Below are 16,707 nucleotides of genomic sequence, written 5' to 3'. Positions count from 1 at the left end.
GTGTTTTGGGTTTTTTTGGCTACATTAAGGTAGGATTTCTGCTGCTACTGCTCATGTATTCTTGTAGAATTCAGAAGAGCAGAATTATGTACTAGCATAAGTTGTTCCCCCCCTCATGTGTTTTTTAATGGCTGACTTGTTTTTATGTAGTGATATGAGTCAAACTGGAGCCACAGCTTGCCGGAGTTAAAAAATAAAATTGAAATCACCTATTTGCTATTGAGACTTTGTCAAAAAGAGATGGTGGGATTCACTTTCTAAACTCCCAAGTCTCCAAATATCAGTGGCAGGCTTCACATTTGCCAGGAGAGATTTCTACTAACCATGTGCCACATTTATGGTTAATAAGTTCCAACTTCCAAAACTACCATTATCGGAGAGGGATTCTTCCATGCAGAGGGACCCTCTTGCTTCAAAACTGAAATGCTGCCTAGTAATTTTTGCACGAATGGTTTAATGCATTAATTAGGAATATTTAAACATACTAACCTTTTTGCTTTATACATAGTGTTTCAAAAATCAAGAGTTGACAATGTATCAGCTCAATTTGCTCTATTTATAGTAAGAAAAGTTATTTCACTGCATTTATAAATGTGAATGCTCAAGTTTTTCTTTTTGACTAATGTGTGATTTATGCAAGATTGCTTAATCTAGTTCTATGGCTTTGGCATATGGATTGATGTGTTCTATGTCTTTGCTTTTGATGTATGGATCTATGTACCTGTCCTCATGTTTGAAGTATGAATATATGTGAATATGTAAGAATTCTTGCCATGACTCATGTTTCTATTTGAGCTTTTTGAAACAATAATTGGATATTAATGGGTAATTCCCAGAGAACTCATATTACCTATCGTATAATAGATATTGTGCTACTAATGGCCAGGTACAGTCTGTACATCTGTACAGTCGGTAAAAACAAGACCTGGAGCTGACTGTAGTTCAGATCACAAACTCCTTCTTGCACAATTTAGGATCAGACTAAAGAGATTAGGGAAGACCCACAGATCAGCTAGATATGAGCTCACTAATATTCCTAAGGAATATGCAGTGGAGGTGAAGAATAGATTTAAGGGACTGGACTTAGTAGATAGGGTCCCGGAAGAACTCTGGACAGAAGTTGGCAGCATTGTTCAGGAGGCGGCAACAAAATACATCCCAAAGAAAGAGAAAACCAAGAAGGCAAAATGGCTGTCTGCTGAGAGACTAGAAGTAGCCCAAGAAAGAAGGAAAGCAAAAGGCAACAGTGATAGGGGGAGATATGCCCAATTAAATGCAAAATTCCAGAGGTTAGCCAGAAGAGATAAGGAATTATTTTTAAACAAGCAATGCGCAGAAGCGGAAGAAGACAATAGAATAGGAAGGACAAGAGACCTCTTCCAGAAAATTAGAAACATTGGAGGTAAATTCCAGGCAAAAATGGGTATGATCAAAAACAAAGATGGCAAGGACCTAACAGAAGAAGAAGAGATCAAGAAAAGGTGGCAAGAATATACAGAAGACCTGTATAGGAAGGATAACAATATCGGGGATAGCTTTGACGGTGTGGTCAGTGAGCTAGAGCCAGACATCCTGAAGAGTGAGGTTGAGTGGGCCTTAAGAAGCATTGCTAATAACAAGGCAACAGGAGACGACGGCATCCCAGCTGAACTGTTCAAAATCTTGCAAGATGATGCTGTCAAGGTAATGCATGCTATATGCCAGCAAATTTGGAAAACACAAGAATGGCCATCAGATTGGAAAAAATCAACTTATATCCCCATACCAAAAAAGGGAAACACTAAAGAATGTTCAAACTATCAAACAGTGGCACTCATTTCACATGCCAGTAAGGTAATGCTCAAGATCCTGCAAGGTAGACTTCAGCGGTTCATGGAGCGAGAATTGCCAGATGTACAAGCTGGGTTTAGAAAAGGCAGAGGAACTAGAGACCAAATTGCCAATATCCGCTGGATAATGGAAAAAGCCAGGGAGTTTCAGAAAAACATCTATTTGTTTTATTGACTATTCTAAAGCCTTTGACTGTGTGGACCATAACAAATTGTGGCAAGTTCTTAGTGGTATGGGGATACCAAGTCATCTTGTATGCCTCCTGAAGAATCTGTATAACGACCAAGTGGCAACAGTAAGAACAGACCACGGAACAACAGACTGGTTTAAGATTGGGAAAGGAGTACGGCAGGGCTGTATACTCTCACCCTACCTATTCAACTTGTATGCAGAACACATCATGCGACAAGCTGGCCTTGAGGAATCCAAGGCTGGAGTTAAAATCTCTGGAAGAAACATTAACAATCTCAGATATGCAGATGATACCACTTTGATGGCTGAAAGTGAAGAGGAACTGAGGAGCCTTATGATGAAGGTGAAAGAAGAAAGTGCAAAAGCTGGCTTGCAGCTAAACCTCAAAAAAACCAAGATTATGGCAACCAGCTTGATTGATAACTGGCAAATAGAGGGAGAAAACGTAGAAGCAGTGAAAGACTTTGTATTCCTAGGTGCAAAGATTACTGCAGATGCTGACTGCAGTCAGGAAATCAGAAGACGCTTAATCCTTGGAAGAAGAGCAATGACAAATCTCGATAAAATAGTTAAGAGCAGAGACATCACACTGACAACAAAGGCCCGCATAGTTAAAGCAATGGTGTTCCCTGTAGTAACATATGGCTGTGAGAGCTGGACCATAAGGAAGGCTGAGCGAAGGAAGATAGATGCTTTTGAACTGTGGTGTTGGAGGAAAATTCTGAGAGTGCCTTGGACTGCAAGAAGATCAAACCAGTCCATCCTCCAGGAAATCAAGCCAGACTGCTCACTTGAGGGAATGATATTAAAGGCAAAACTGAAATACTTTGGCCACATAATGAGAAGACAGGACACCCTGGAGAAGATGCTGATGCTAGGGAGAGTGGAAGGCAAAAGGAAGAGGGGCCGACCAAGGGCAAGATGGATGGATGATATTCTAGAGGTGACGGACTCGTCCCTGGGGGAGCTGGGGGTGTTGACGACCGACAGGAAGCTCTGGCGTGGGCTGGTCCATGAAGTCACGAAGAGTCGGAAGCGACTAAACGAATAAACAACAACAATGGCCAGGTATCAAATACATTTTTCAGAAATTATTAACTGCACATTTAAATATTTCCTTTCCATTGTTTACATATGAAATGGTCTAAATTCATGTTAAGTAAAATAGTATTTTCCTGTGCAGTTGAACTCGGGGGGCTTGAATCATTATAAAAAGTAAAAGGTGTCTTTTTGTTTGTGTATGTAAGATGTGCATTTTATCTGTACCACATATGTTTTTCTAAACGTCACTTGTTTCCCTTCTGAGAAATAAGTTTTGTTGGTGGGAAGAAATGTGGTTTGGCATTTGCAGATCAAAGCCTTATCTTTGCCTTATGCTCAGGAAGATGTTGGGCATGGAAGGAGGATGGTAGCCCGGAAGAATGACATGTTTGGGATAAAAAATAAGAAAGCACAAATTAGCCTTAAGAGTGATGCTTTTATAGCTCCCCTTGCCTTCAATTTCTATGGATGGGCAAGCACACGGGTGGGCATTTGTGGCCCTGGGCTGCATACAGCTCCAAATTTTTGGTATACACCCAGACTTGCTTCAAAAGTTGTCAATAAATTGTAATTTAAGATCATATTATGTATCTGTGGAAGTTAACTGTATTCAGGTTAACTGTTTAATTAATGTATTTAATGTACATTAAATAAAATTGAATTTAGTTTTTATCCTATTTTTACCTGTTTCTTTATCCTGATTCTACCTATGTTTGAAGGGCAGCTTCCAGAGGCCAAAAATTGTACATCTTTGAGGAAGAGGCTTGCACAGAACACACAAACTAAGAATAAACCAAGAATATGGGTTCAAACATAACTGTGTTAAAGCTGCTTTAAAACAAATGATTATTCATACACCAACTTAAAACTATGGTTTTAAATTGTGATTACTTACAGGTTTACATAGACAAATCTTGGCTTAGCATAATCTGTTTATTTAAAGTGCCATGAGTCAGTTTGCTGAAATCAGCAGTATCTAGTTTCAGATCTTTGTGAATTGAACCACAGAAAGAAGAAAGTTAGTTGAAGTCCATTATTTTTCTTAAAAGCTTGCTATCTAAATTCTTTTTACTGGTGGGCAAGGTTTACGTTTCTGCAATTGCTTGTTATTGTTTGAAAGAAATAAAAATTTCCAATATTCCTAGCTGCACTCCTATACTGCCACAGTATTGGTGGGAAGGAAAATTCTGAAAGTTTCTCTTGCAACCAATCATCCAATGGAATGAGAAAGTCATGTTTACATTTTAAAACCAGCTTGACTCTCCAGTCAGTAACTGACTGTTGTAGAAATTTAAAACATTGCTGGTTCTCTTCATATTTACCAACTATGTGCTCTATGGCAATTAAGAGTTGTGGTCTTGAGTGCTCTGACTGAATAAAAAAGAACATACTATAAATCAACTATATAAAAATAAATAGCTCTGTACCGTGAAGCTAATGAGCTACATTATAGTTATATTTTTAAAAAAATATTTCACTTTAATTTTCATTTTTTTCCTTGTTCCATTTATTCATTCTTTATTTTACCTTGTGCATGATAAACAAGAGCTGCTGTGCCTGCAAAATTATTTAAAATTGCTTTGAGTAATTCTGGTTTTTTGGCTTTTTTGTACCTAATCAGAATTGATGTGACTGAGGTTCAAGTCTTCATAATAATCATGCATTTACTGGCAGCGATTGGAGGACCTACATTTTGGCAAACTATGGTAATTTTGTCCATCTCTCTCTCTCTCTTTCTCTCTCTCTCTCTACGCACACACACACACACACTGTGTGTGTGTGTGTATGTATAATTTCTTTTAATCTATTATTCTAGAGAAATTAATTCCCTTATATATTTAGATTATTCTTTTTTGTTGGGAAGATCTTAACATTTCCAATGGAATAAATGTCTAATTTCTTAAATTATATTTTGATACCATTTTGCAAATATTTCAACAGTTCTTAGCATAAAGTGCTATCATTCAGCCAAAAGCTCTTCCACAAGAAATAATTTTGACTGTCATCTGAACAAATTATTAATGCATTTGATGGTTCAGAGGCACAAATTAGTAGACTGAAGATGCTTAGATTGAAAAGCAGTATACTGGTAAAGCTATGCATCATTTGGAGGGATGCTTTGCACAGTGCTTGGAGTACCCAAGAAATGGAAAATACGTTTTCTTCCTAACCCAGAACAAGTCATCACATTCTGGAAGTTCTGCTGAACCACTTCAGTCAGCCATGGTTGAGCAGAAACAAAACTAGAACATTTTGTTTGCTCCAGATATTAGGTGAATCAAAATCTGGAGAGATCCCTGGGTGTTTAATGGGGGAGTGTGGCAAGGGCTGCCCCCCGTTTCACTCCTCTTTATAGCAGCCTTCAGTGAGACATATCCTACCAGCCTGCTCACCCTCAATCTCTACCACCTGTCCTTCCACTCCTCAGCCACCACTAATGTTCTTGGCTTTTTCTTAACTCCACTCCCAAATACTTGTGCCCCAGCCAATCACATTTTGGTTTGTAACTAAAGCAAAAAAGGTCCATTTTGTTCCATATAAAGATAAAAATACTTGAAACATGTACATTTGGTTCAAGCATGGAGCACCTGAAACCAGCTGTTCTGTTCATGGAACAGTTTGTGCATGGAATGTTATGTACATCCTTCCATAGCGCCTTTCCAAACTTGCTGCTCTGAATGTTGAGGCAATGTTTGAGGCTCTTCCCCAGTCTTTGGAGGGAAAGAGCCTCAAAGTGCCCATGCCAAACCTTTGAGAGACATGGCTTTCTGAAAACTGAGCAATGGATTCAGCGGGACAGCTTGCAAAGAACCTCCAGTTGGCATGCATAGATCTACTACTGTACGTCTTTACCATAAATCTACTGTATGTACTGTAAGTTTTGAACTATAAATGCAATTTAAACTACGGTGCTTAAATTTCATGACATCTTGTAAAGAAATAATTAGCAAGATAATTTGGCTGCCATAGATGCTTGAGCACATTTGAGTAATTCTACTTTTTTGGCTTTTTTGTACCTAATCTATAACAATTGTTTGTGTCATAAGTTTGTAAGTTATTTAAATATTTAAAAATAATAAATAATTGGTGGATCATACAAAATATATTTTACAGTAAAAGTAAAATAAAACAAATTATTTTAAAACTTGAGTAAGTGCTCATTTAAAACAGTATCTTTTCATTTGGTAGCTTTAGCTACTTTCACTTGTTTTTACACTGGGTAAAAAGGCTCATTTGGTAAAGATAGATAGATAAATAGATAAGTATATATACTCAAACATTCTACTTTTCTTTCTATATTGCTTTATGTTTTCATGATAGTTTCACGATGCTAGTTCTAATGGTACTGTTGCAGTATTCTGTCCACAAAGTGAAACAGAAACAAATGCAATGAGGCAGAGAGAATGAGGATAGCAGTCTTATTTACTACATTTCTATGCCAGTGTAGCCCTAGAATATTCCAAAAGAAGTTTACAATATATATTTTATTTATTTATTTTTCAAATTTTGCCACTGCCCATCTCCCCCCAGAAGAGGGACTCTGGGCGGTTTACAATAAAGCTGAAAAGTTAAAAATAATAAAAGCATAAATAATGTATAAAATATAAGTACAAATACACAATATGGATATAAAATAAAAATAAAATATATTGCTGTGGCCTCCCTTCAGTTTTTTAATCTTAACATCTGTGTGATTCTGTACAAGTAATAAAAAGTCTGCACTCTCTAAAAACCAAATGAGTAATTGCATAAATGCTTACAGCATTATGGGGAAGAAGTAATTATGTTGCTTCTCACCAATCTTTTTAAGGAAAATGGATGCTGTTATATAATTATATAACGTTCTATAATTTAAAAATAGCTATCTGTTTCATGAGAAAACTTACTAAATTCATGGAACAAATATTATTTTGCCATAATTAGAAAGTTGGATAATAGACTAGCAATACACTACTATATACAGTTACACTCAGGCTGGTTTTAGACCATGAATACTGTAAATTAAGGACAGGGCTGACATCTCCATGTTAATATGTAGATTTCTTAAACAAAAATATTTATTTATTTATTAAATTTATCCCCACCCATCTCCTCCCATTGGAGGAACTCTGGGCGGCTTACAATAAAATAGTCAATTAAAACAACAAGTATAAAATATAAATACAATATATGAATATATAATTACCTGTAATAGATAAACATAAAAATAAAATAAGAATAAAATCCAAGTGGCAGGAGGGTCTAATACAGTCCATACGTGGGAGGAGCACTCTTAAGGTACCAGCCATCCCCAAAAATACATAAACAGCTTGCATGAAATATATAATATTGACATTTTATGCAGTTTGAAAAAAGTATCTCGAGCCCCAAAATCCTATTTCCCTTTTGACAGGGAGAGAGGGACACAAAAGGATTGCAGCTGTTTTAAGCATGATGACTACAATTGCTCTATTTTTTGGAAATAAATGTTGCAATCCTGTACACCCTTATCTATATACATAATCCTATACACACCCCAATGAACGCCATGGTATTTACTTCTGAGTAGGCATGTATAGAATGACAATGTAAGGGGGAAAGTAGTCAAATATTCATCACTAGTTTTCAATTCACATCTGAGACTAATGTTCAGAATGATACTGTAGAATAAGTACAGCAGGTCATCTGCCTGTAGTTTGGTTATTTGAAAATTATGTTTATAATTGAGAAATGGAAACACTTCTTCACATGACATTATTTAACCTATAAAGAAGAGCATAGGTTCAATTATCTTAGATTGGTCTGAAATTCCATAGAGCTGTAGTGGTTAAAGTGTTGGCCTAGAAACCAGGAGACTGAGTTCCATCTTAGGCATGAAAAACCGGCTGGGTGACTTTGGGCCAGTCACGCTTTCTCAGCCCAATTTACCTCACTGGGATGTTGTGGGGAAAATAGGAGGAGGAAGGAATATTGGTATGTTGCCGCCTTGAGTTGTATATTAAAAAAAAAAGGCAGGATAAAAATCTAAAAAAAGAAATTGTTCACAAGTAGTGTAGCTCTGACTATCAAGTGCTATACTGGGAACGAGTGCTAGCACTCCATCCTTTTGCTAATACTCTAAACTTCTCAGGACCATCTGTTTGGTTCTGTTCAGAGTACTGCAAAATGATCCATTGTGCATTCCCATGCAGTCTCACATTCTTATTTTTTCTTTATTTCTTTGTTTGTGGCATAGAATTTTGGAGTCTATCCAAAGGTCTTTTCTTCATTCGTCTGTGATTTTCAACCAGCTTTCCTTCCCAAACATACGCAATCAGTTATTTTCATTATACCATTTCTTACCTCAAAGATAATATCTTGTTGTTTATTCGTTTAGTCGCTTCCGACTCTTCGTGACTTCATGGACCAGCCCACGCCAGAGCTTCCTGTCGGTCGTCAACACCCCCAGCTCCCCCAGGGACGAGTCCGTCACCTCTAGAATATCATCCATCCATCTTGCCCTTGGTCGGCCCCTCTTCCTTTCGCCTTCCACTCTCCCTAGCATCAGCATCTTCTCCAGGGTGTCCTGTCTTCTCATTATGTGGCCAAAGTATTTCAGTTTTGCCTTTAATATCATTCCCTCAAGTGAGCAGTCTGGCTTGATTTCCTGGAGGATGGACTGGTTTGATCTTCTTGCAGTCCAAGGTACTCTCAGAATTTTCCTCCAACACCACAGTTCAAAAGCATCGATCTTCCTTCGCTCAGCCTTCCTTATGGTCCAGCTCTCGCAGCCATATGTTACTACAGGGAACACCATTGCTTTAACTATGCGGGCCTTTGTTGTCAGTGTGATGTCTCTGCTCTTAACTATTTTATCGAGATTGGTCATTGCTCTTCTCCCAAGGATTAAGCGTCTTCTGATTTCCTGACTGCAGTCAGCATCTGCAGTAATCTTTGCACCTAGGAATACAAAGTCTTTCACTGCTTCTACATTTTCTCCCTCTATTTGCCAGTTATCAATCAAGCTGGTTGCCATAATCTTGGTTTTTTTGAGGTTTAGCTGCAAGCCAGCTTTTGTACTTTCTTCTTTCACCTTCATCATAAGGCTCCTCAGTTCCTCTTCACTTTCAGCCATCAAAGTGGTATCATCTGCATATCTGAGATTGTTAATGTTTCTTCCAGAGATTTTAACTCCAGCCTTGGATTCCTCAAGGCCAGCTTGTCGCATGATGTGTTCTGCATACAAGTTGAATAGGTAGGGTGAGAGGATACAGCCCTGCCGTACTCCTTTCCCAATCTTAAACCAGTCCGTTGTTCCGTGGTCTGTTCTTACTGTTGCTACTTGGTCGTTATACAGATTCTTCAGGAGGCATACAAGATGACTTGGTATCCCCATACCGCTAAGAACTTGCCACAATTTGTTATGGTCCACACAATCAAAGGCTTTAGAATAGTCAATAAAACAGAAATAGATGTTTTTCTGAAACTCCCTGGCTTTTTCCATTATCCAGCGGATATTGGCAATTTGGTCCCTAGTTCCTCTGCCTTTTCTAAACCCAGCTTGTACATCTGGCAATTCTCGCTCCATGAATTGCTGAAGTCTACCTTGCAGGATCTTGAGCATTACCTTACTGGCATGTGAAATGAGTGCCACTGTTCGATAGTTTGAACATTCTTTAGTGTTTCCCTTTTTTGGTATGGGGATATAAGTTGATTTTTTCCAATCTGATGGCCATTCTTGTGTTTTCCAAATTTGCTGGCATATAGCATGCATTACCTTGACAGCATCATCTTGCAAGATTTTGAACAGTTCAGCTGGGATGCCGTCGTCTCCTGCTGCCTTGTTATTAGCAATGCTTCTTAAGGCCCACTCAACCTCACTCTTTAGGATGTCTGGCTCTAGCTCACTGACCACACCGTCAAAGCTAGCGCCGATATTGTTATCCTTCCTATACAGGTCTTCTGTATATTCTTGCCACCTTTTCTTGATCTCTTCTGCTTCTGTTAGGTCCTTGCCATCTTTGTTTTTGATCATACGCATTTTTGCCTGGAATTTACCTCCAATGTTTCTAATTTTCTGGAAGAGGTCTCTTGTCCTTCCTATTCTATTGTCTTCTTCCACTTCCGCGCATTGCTTGTTTAAAAATACTTCCTTATCTCTTCTGGCTAACCTCTGGAATTTTGCATTTAATTGGGCATATCTCCCCCTATCACTGTTGCCTTTTGCTTTCCTTCTTTCTTGGGCTACTTCTAGTGTCTCAGCAGACAGCCATTTTGCCTTCTTGGTTTTCTCTTTCTTTGGGATGTATTTTGTTGCCTCCTCCTGAACAATGCTGCCAACTTCTGTCCATAATTCTTCTGGGACCCTATCTACTAAGTCCAGTCCCTTAAATCGATTCCTCACCTCCACTGCATATTCCTTAGGAATATTAGTGAGCTCATATCTAGCTGATCTGTGGGTCTTCCGTAATCTCTTTAGTCTGATCCTAAATTGTGCAAGAAGAAGTTCGTGATCTGAACTACAGTCAGCTCCAGGCCTTGTTTTTACCGACTGTACAGATGTCCGCCACCTTTGGCTGCAAAGGATGTAATCAATCTGATTTCGGTGTTGTCCATCTGGTGAAGTGCATGTATAAAGCCGTCTCTTAGGTTGTTGGAAGAGAGTGTTTGTTATGCAGAGTGAGTTGTCTTGGCAAAATTCTATCAGCCTATGTCCTGCTTCATTTTGTTCTCACAGGCCATACTTACCTGTAATTCGAGGTGTCATTTGACTGCCCACCTTAGCATTCCAGTCTCCTGTGATGAAAATAACATCTCTTTTAGGCGTGTTGTCCAGTAGGTGCTGCAGATCCTCATAGAACTGCTCTACTTCACTTCTTCAGCATTTGTGGTTGGGGCGTATATTTGGATCACTGTGATGTTAGATGGCTTGCCCTGAATTCGAATTGAGATCATTCTGTCGTTTTTTGGGTTGTATCCAAGCACTGCTTTAGCCACTTTACTATTAATTATGAAGGCTACTCCATTTCTTCTGTGGTCCTCTTGTCCACAGTAGTAGATCTGGTGGTCATTTGATGTGAAGTGGCCCATTCCAGTCCATTTCAGTTCACTGACGCCCAGGATGTCTATCTTTAATCTTGACATCTCACCAATAACCACATCCAATTTGCCCTGGCTCATAGATCTTACATTCCAGGTTCCAATGGTGTGTTGATCCTTAGAACATCGGATTCGCCGTTCACCACCAGCACCGTCGGCCGCTAGCCGTCCTTTCGGCTTTGAGCTAGCTGCGTCATCACGTCTGGGGCTAGTTGAGCTCATCCTCTGTTCCTCCCCAGTAGCATTTTGACCATCTTCCGACCTGGGGGTCTCATCTTCCGATGGTATACCGACATATCTCTGGTTGTACTGATCCATTTAGTTTTCACGGCAAGAATACTGGGGTGGGTTGCCATTACCTTCCCCAGGGATCGCATTTGGTCTGACCTCTCTGTCATGACCTTCCCGTCTTGGGTGGCCCTTCATGGTTTAGCTCATGGCATCATTGAGGTGCTCAAGCTCCAGCACCACGACAAGGTAACGATCCTTTGCTGAAGATAATATCTAGTATAACTTAATTGAATCTTGGTTTCTGATTATGCCAAAATAGGAATCCAAATCTTTGGTCCTTCTTTTTTTTTTTAATTATAGTGAATTTTATTAAGTTTCAAGAGAAGAATAAAAACTACAGAAAAACAAAAAAATTACAAAGAAAGGAAAAAAAACTAAAAAGGTGCAGGAACACAAGAGAAAAAAAATTCAAATTTACAAAAAGATATGGCTTCTGACTTTTAATAGCAAGGATATACAAAAATTTTCCATAATCTCTTACTCTATATTAAACCAAAACACCACATTATTTCTATAAATCATTCCACTTTAACACATAATGAAAATCACTCAGTACGGTTACTCCTCCCCCTTATATTAAAATAAAGAAAACAAAAGTTCATATAAACCTCCTAAACATCTTTCTCCCCTCCAAAAGATAACCTATTTAATTATTCCCTTCCTACTACTATTCTATACATTTCTGTCTACTATAACAAGAATCAAATTAAAAAGCACATAAGTTGTCTGCTATTATACTTAATAATACCACAGTTTTAATAATTTTAATCTTAATAAACCCAAAAAACAAAGACAATTCAAAACAGTAATTCCATATCTTTAAAAGCAAATAACATCAATCAAATTCTTAAAGCAAACCAGATAAACATTCTTTAACCCTAATACCACAGTTTTAATAATTTTAATCTTAATAAACCCAAAAAACAAAGCCAATTCAAAACAGTAAATCCAAATCTTTAAAAGCAAATATCATAAATCCTTAAAGGAAACCAGATAAACATTCTTCAACCCTTATCCCACTTCAAAATAAACCAAAGCAGTTCCATATCCCCACGATGGACACCGAGCTTTTCTCTTGAAAGAATCAAACAGCCCAGCTGCCCCCCTCAAAGATTCCAGGTTCTTTTCATGGCATTCCACCAGGAGATCAATTTTACTTATGGCTTGCAGATCACTCTCTCCCTTCTCCAACTCCACTATCCAATCTTCATCCAGCATCTCGATAAAAATCCTAATCTCACTCTTAAAAAAGACCTTTCTATCGCTCTTAAATTCCTCAATTTCATCCACCACATCCCCAACTTGATGGCACATTTTAGATCTAATATTTTCCACAAGTCCTGGATATCTTGCATAAAAGCTTGATAGAAGTGAGAAGAAATTTGTTTAAAATCTTGGTGGAAGTCAGAAAGAATCTGTTTGAAATCTTCCATGTCTCACACAGTAGATTATGGTGCCCCCTGGGAGCTTAGCCAGCAAAAGCTGAAGATATGCAAGAATTCCAAAGTGTGTTTACATAAAGTGAGAGTGAGAATAGCAGACAGTTCTCAAGGGAAAGTGAAAACAGAAAGCTGAAGATTCAAATCAGTCAATTCAACATGTAGGAAAATGCTAATATCTTCAAATTTAATTCAGAAATAATAACAGGAAGACAATTGTTTACTCTCAATCCTCCTTTATATTTGGAAGGAAAATGAAATCCAAAACTTAAAAAAAATATTTTTTTTAAAGTAATCCCCAAAATAATGTTCACCACCAAGAGAACCTCGCTGTAGAAAGCCTCTCTTGGGGTACATATACTTTAAAAATATACAAATTGGTGATTTAGAAATGGGGTGGTCGGTCTTCATGTCCCCTTATGGCTACAGCTTGGAAAATGATGAAATCCCCACCTCCCAGCTGGCTCTTACCAGTCGAATGTGAAATGCTGTTTGTAGTCTTCTGGCTGCAAGCAGCCATCCAGAGGACAGATGGGATGATTCCAGGTATTCTCCTTGATCCAGAAAACATTTCTGGGCTTCAGGAAAGCCTGACTGAGCCCGAAAAAAGTTACCGTGTTGTCAGCTTTGCCTGCTGAACCCGCGGGCACAGCCGTTTAGTTCGTCATTCCCACCGGAAGCCCAGTCCTTCTGTTCAGCTATTATTTGCTTTCTCTCAGGAAATAAATTGTCACATATAGGTCTTTGTCATTTCAGTCATCACCGATACAAGATTTTATGTGTACAGAAATTTTCTTTATCCCCTTTATTCCAGAAAGTTCCTAGTTTCATATTTAGAAAAGTGGAATGTTTTGAGTTCATTTGAAATCTAAAATAAAATTAACTTGAAATATTTAAACTGTTTTAATATTTTCTCTTTCTTGTTAAGATTCCAGTGTTAAACATTGAAATGAAAATACTTCCAGCTGTTTGTACAGTAGCAGGAACCATATTCTCTTGTACAAACTACTTTGGTGTGATCTTCACAGGTGGAGTTGGCAAAAATGGATCAACCATAGCAGTAAGTTTTGTTGTTGTTGTTGTTTTGTATTTTTAATATACAGTATTCTCCTATTCTTTCTCCTGTATAATCCTTCCTTCCTTCCTTCCTTCCTTCCTTCCTTCCTTCCTTCCTTCCTTCCTTCCTTCCTTCCTTCCTTCCTTCCTTCCTTCCTTCCTTCCTTCCTTCCTCATCTGCACGTTTCCAGAGGCTCATAGCGGCTATCAGAAAACCTTCAATAAAAATAAACTCACCAAAATAATAAATTCTCAACAGCATCAGATAAAAAAAAAATACAAAGCATTCCAACATTCACAGCATGCCTTCCTCCTGAGTTAGATGGAAAAGCTAGAACTGCAAGCCCAGGAGGGAAGAGGTAGACCAGACTTCTGTGGCCAGGAAGTTCCAAAACATAGGGGCAGTAACAAAAAATACTCACTTCCTAGCTCTTGACAGATGGGACCTGAAGGAAAATGACTCTATTCAATCTGATTCTATATGATTTAAAATAAAATATTGTCTTATTTTAGAATTTTTGAAGGCTAATTAGCAAGATCTTCCACTACATTACTAGTAAAAGGAAAGAATATGCAGTATCTAAATAAAAGTTCCAATTTAATATAGTGACTAAGGAAAGATATTTTTTTATATCTGGTTCTAGAGATGCATCATTTTCTGGTATAAATTTCAGACTGCCTTCTTATATGAGATTGAATTCATACATCTTCATAAGGTAAAATGCAGTCCAGTCAGAGTAACGAAAACTGCAAGTTTTGTTTTTCCATACTTTTTCTGATATAAGAGCACCATTGACAATCTTCCAAAAATAAATTAAGGCCAGTTCTCTTTGGGGTCGATTTGGTATTAAGTCAGATGAGTGTTTAATATGTACAGTTGTACTTAAAAGCTTGTGAACCCTTTGGAATGTTCAATATTTCTGCCTAAAGAAGACCTGAGGCTCAGTTGTTTAATTGGGTTCTCTCTGTCTAGTTTTAGGACTGTGTGGAGAACAGATCACATTATAGGTCATATTTATGCAAAAATGTTGGAAATTCAAAAGGCTTCACAAACCTTTAAACACCACTGTGTGTTGGGAATCACATGAAACGTACAGGTTACCCACACATCTATATATTAAACATAGGCAGGTGATAACTTAGGAGTTTATGAGTGCCTCCCACCATCCGCTTTTCAGTCTCCAGGGTATCCCCAGATGGCACTGTTGAAATTCAGTAACAAAATCACCAGTTTCAGTAAGGGGGTTTTTTTCCTGAGCAACTCAAGGCATCCATTTTTGCTGCTTTAACCCTCTCTCCCCCGCTCCATACTCACAAAAAGGCTGAACACAATTGTCCAATTTGGCTTGTAGCCCTTGAAGGTCCAAACATGTAAATTAAAAATTGTATTCATATTGTGGGTGTTTTTCTTACTATCTTTCTCTTCAAAATTAAAGTCAATTTTATTAACTCTTGGGGATCCTCAAAGGATCTGTTTATCTTGTTGCCACCAACAACCTCTCTTTCTGATTTACAAATTTTCTTTTTCTCCTTTATTTCTTTATGTTTCTGAGATAATCGGTCTAGATGGAATATGGAGAAAATGTAGGATGATGCAGTGACTTTTTATTATTTAAGTACATAACTTAAATGGGTTATGAAAAACATTTACTTCCTATTGGAATGTATTCACCAATGCTTGCCTTCCCTGACTCTAAATATGTTCATAATTCTGCCTCTCTGGGGAGATGGAGGTTTTCCTAGGCTAAGACTCTGAACTTCCCTCAGACATGTCCTTTACACCTCCCAAACTGCATTTTCCTCAGGACCCTCCTTCCTCTGGAGCAGTGTTTCTCGACCTTGACAACTTGAAGAGGTATGGACTTCAACTCCCAGAATTCCCCAGCCAAAGCACACCTCTTCAAGTTGCCAAGGTTGAGAAACACCGCTCTGGGGTATAAACTAAAGGAGGTGCCTTCCACTGCCATGCTTGGATTGGTAGCTCCCCACCCAGCCACTATAACGCCTTAGCTGCACATTGTTCAACAATCGCTTTGGGGTTGGTTACTTGTTTTTTCTTTTAATTCTATTTTTCTTTTGTGTTATCTGCTCAGAGTCTTTTTGGAATTGAACAACTTATAAATTGCAGAATTAAATAAACTAGATAAATATATGCTTATTTATCCCTTGCATCTTAACGAAATAGATATTATTATTTCTCAGTAGTTCTCCATTGACTTGAAAAGAGTTCAAGGAGATCTAGTTATAATTAAATGTATGTATGTATGTATGGTCAACTAAAGTGTGCTCTGGACTGTTGACAACCGTGTTTCTGTTTATATGCCCAGCATGGTAAATTAATACTAAATCCTTTTCCCATGTAGGGAACAAGTGTCCTTTCGCCATTTCTTCATATTGGAGCTGTCATTACATTAGCTGTCATGATCTACAAGAAATCTGCTGTGGAACTTTTTGAAAAACATCCTTGCCTCTATATACTGACTTTTGGGTTTGTTTCTGCTAAGATAACTAACAAACTGGTGGTAAGTATTTCCTTGTGCTTTTAACTAATCTTCAGTGAAATACTTCACTATTAGAGGTTTAATTTTTTTTCTTCCAATGCAGATAACAGAATTATTAGTGTATATGGTGGGATTTCAACAAGGATTGTCCTATGATTGCCCTATAATCCAATCCTTGAAGAGAAACTTTTATCAAAATGTAGCTGCTTACTCCATAAAAATTACTATCTGTATAATACTAAAACTCTCGTTGTGTTTATCTGGTTGTCTGTTTGTACCCTTAAGTTAGCCCAAAGAGT

At 37.9% G+C, this 16,707-nt stretch overlaps 1 protein-coding gene across 2 annotated transcripts in view; it reads left to right on the top strand.

The window, feature by feature from the left end:
* The window catches only part of CEPT1 (choline/ethanolamine phosphotransferase 1), a 42,285-nt gene that overhangs the window by 22,124 nt on the left and 3,454 nt on the right, over window positions 1-16,707 (top strand). For both annotated transcript variants that reach the window (XM_063297339.1, XM_063297340.1), the window contains exons 5-7: window positions 4,685-4,769; window positions 13,780-13,911; window positions 16,271-16,429. In XM_063297339.1, coding sequence (XP_063153409.1) covers window positions 4,685-4,769; window positions 13,780-13,911; window positions 16,271-16,429 — 376 coding nt within the window. The remainder of the gene's footprint in view (window positions 1-4,684; window positions 4,770-13,779; window positions 13,912-16,270; window positions 16,430-16,707) is intronic.

Source organism: Candoia aspera, chromosome 3, assembly GCF_035149785.1.
Source record: "Candoia aspera isolate rCanAsp1 chromosome 3, rCanAsp1.hap2, whole genome shotgun sequence".
Lineage (NCBI taxonomy): Eukaryota > Metazoa > Chordata > Lepidosauria > Squamata > Boidae > Candoia > Candoia aspera.
This window is presented reverse-complemented; position numbering and strand designations above follow the sequence as displayed.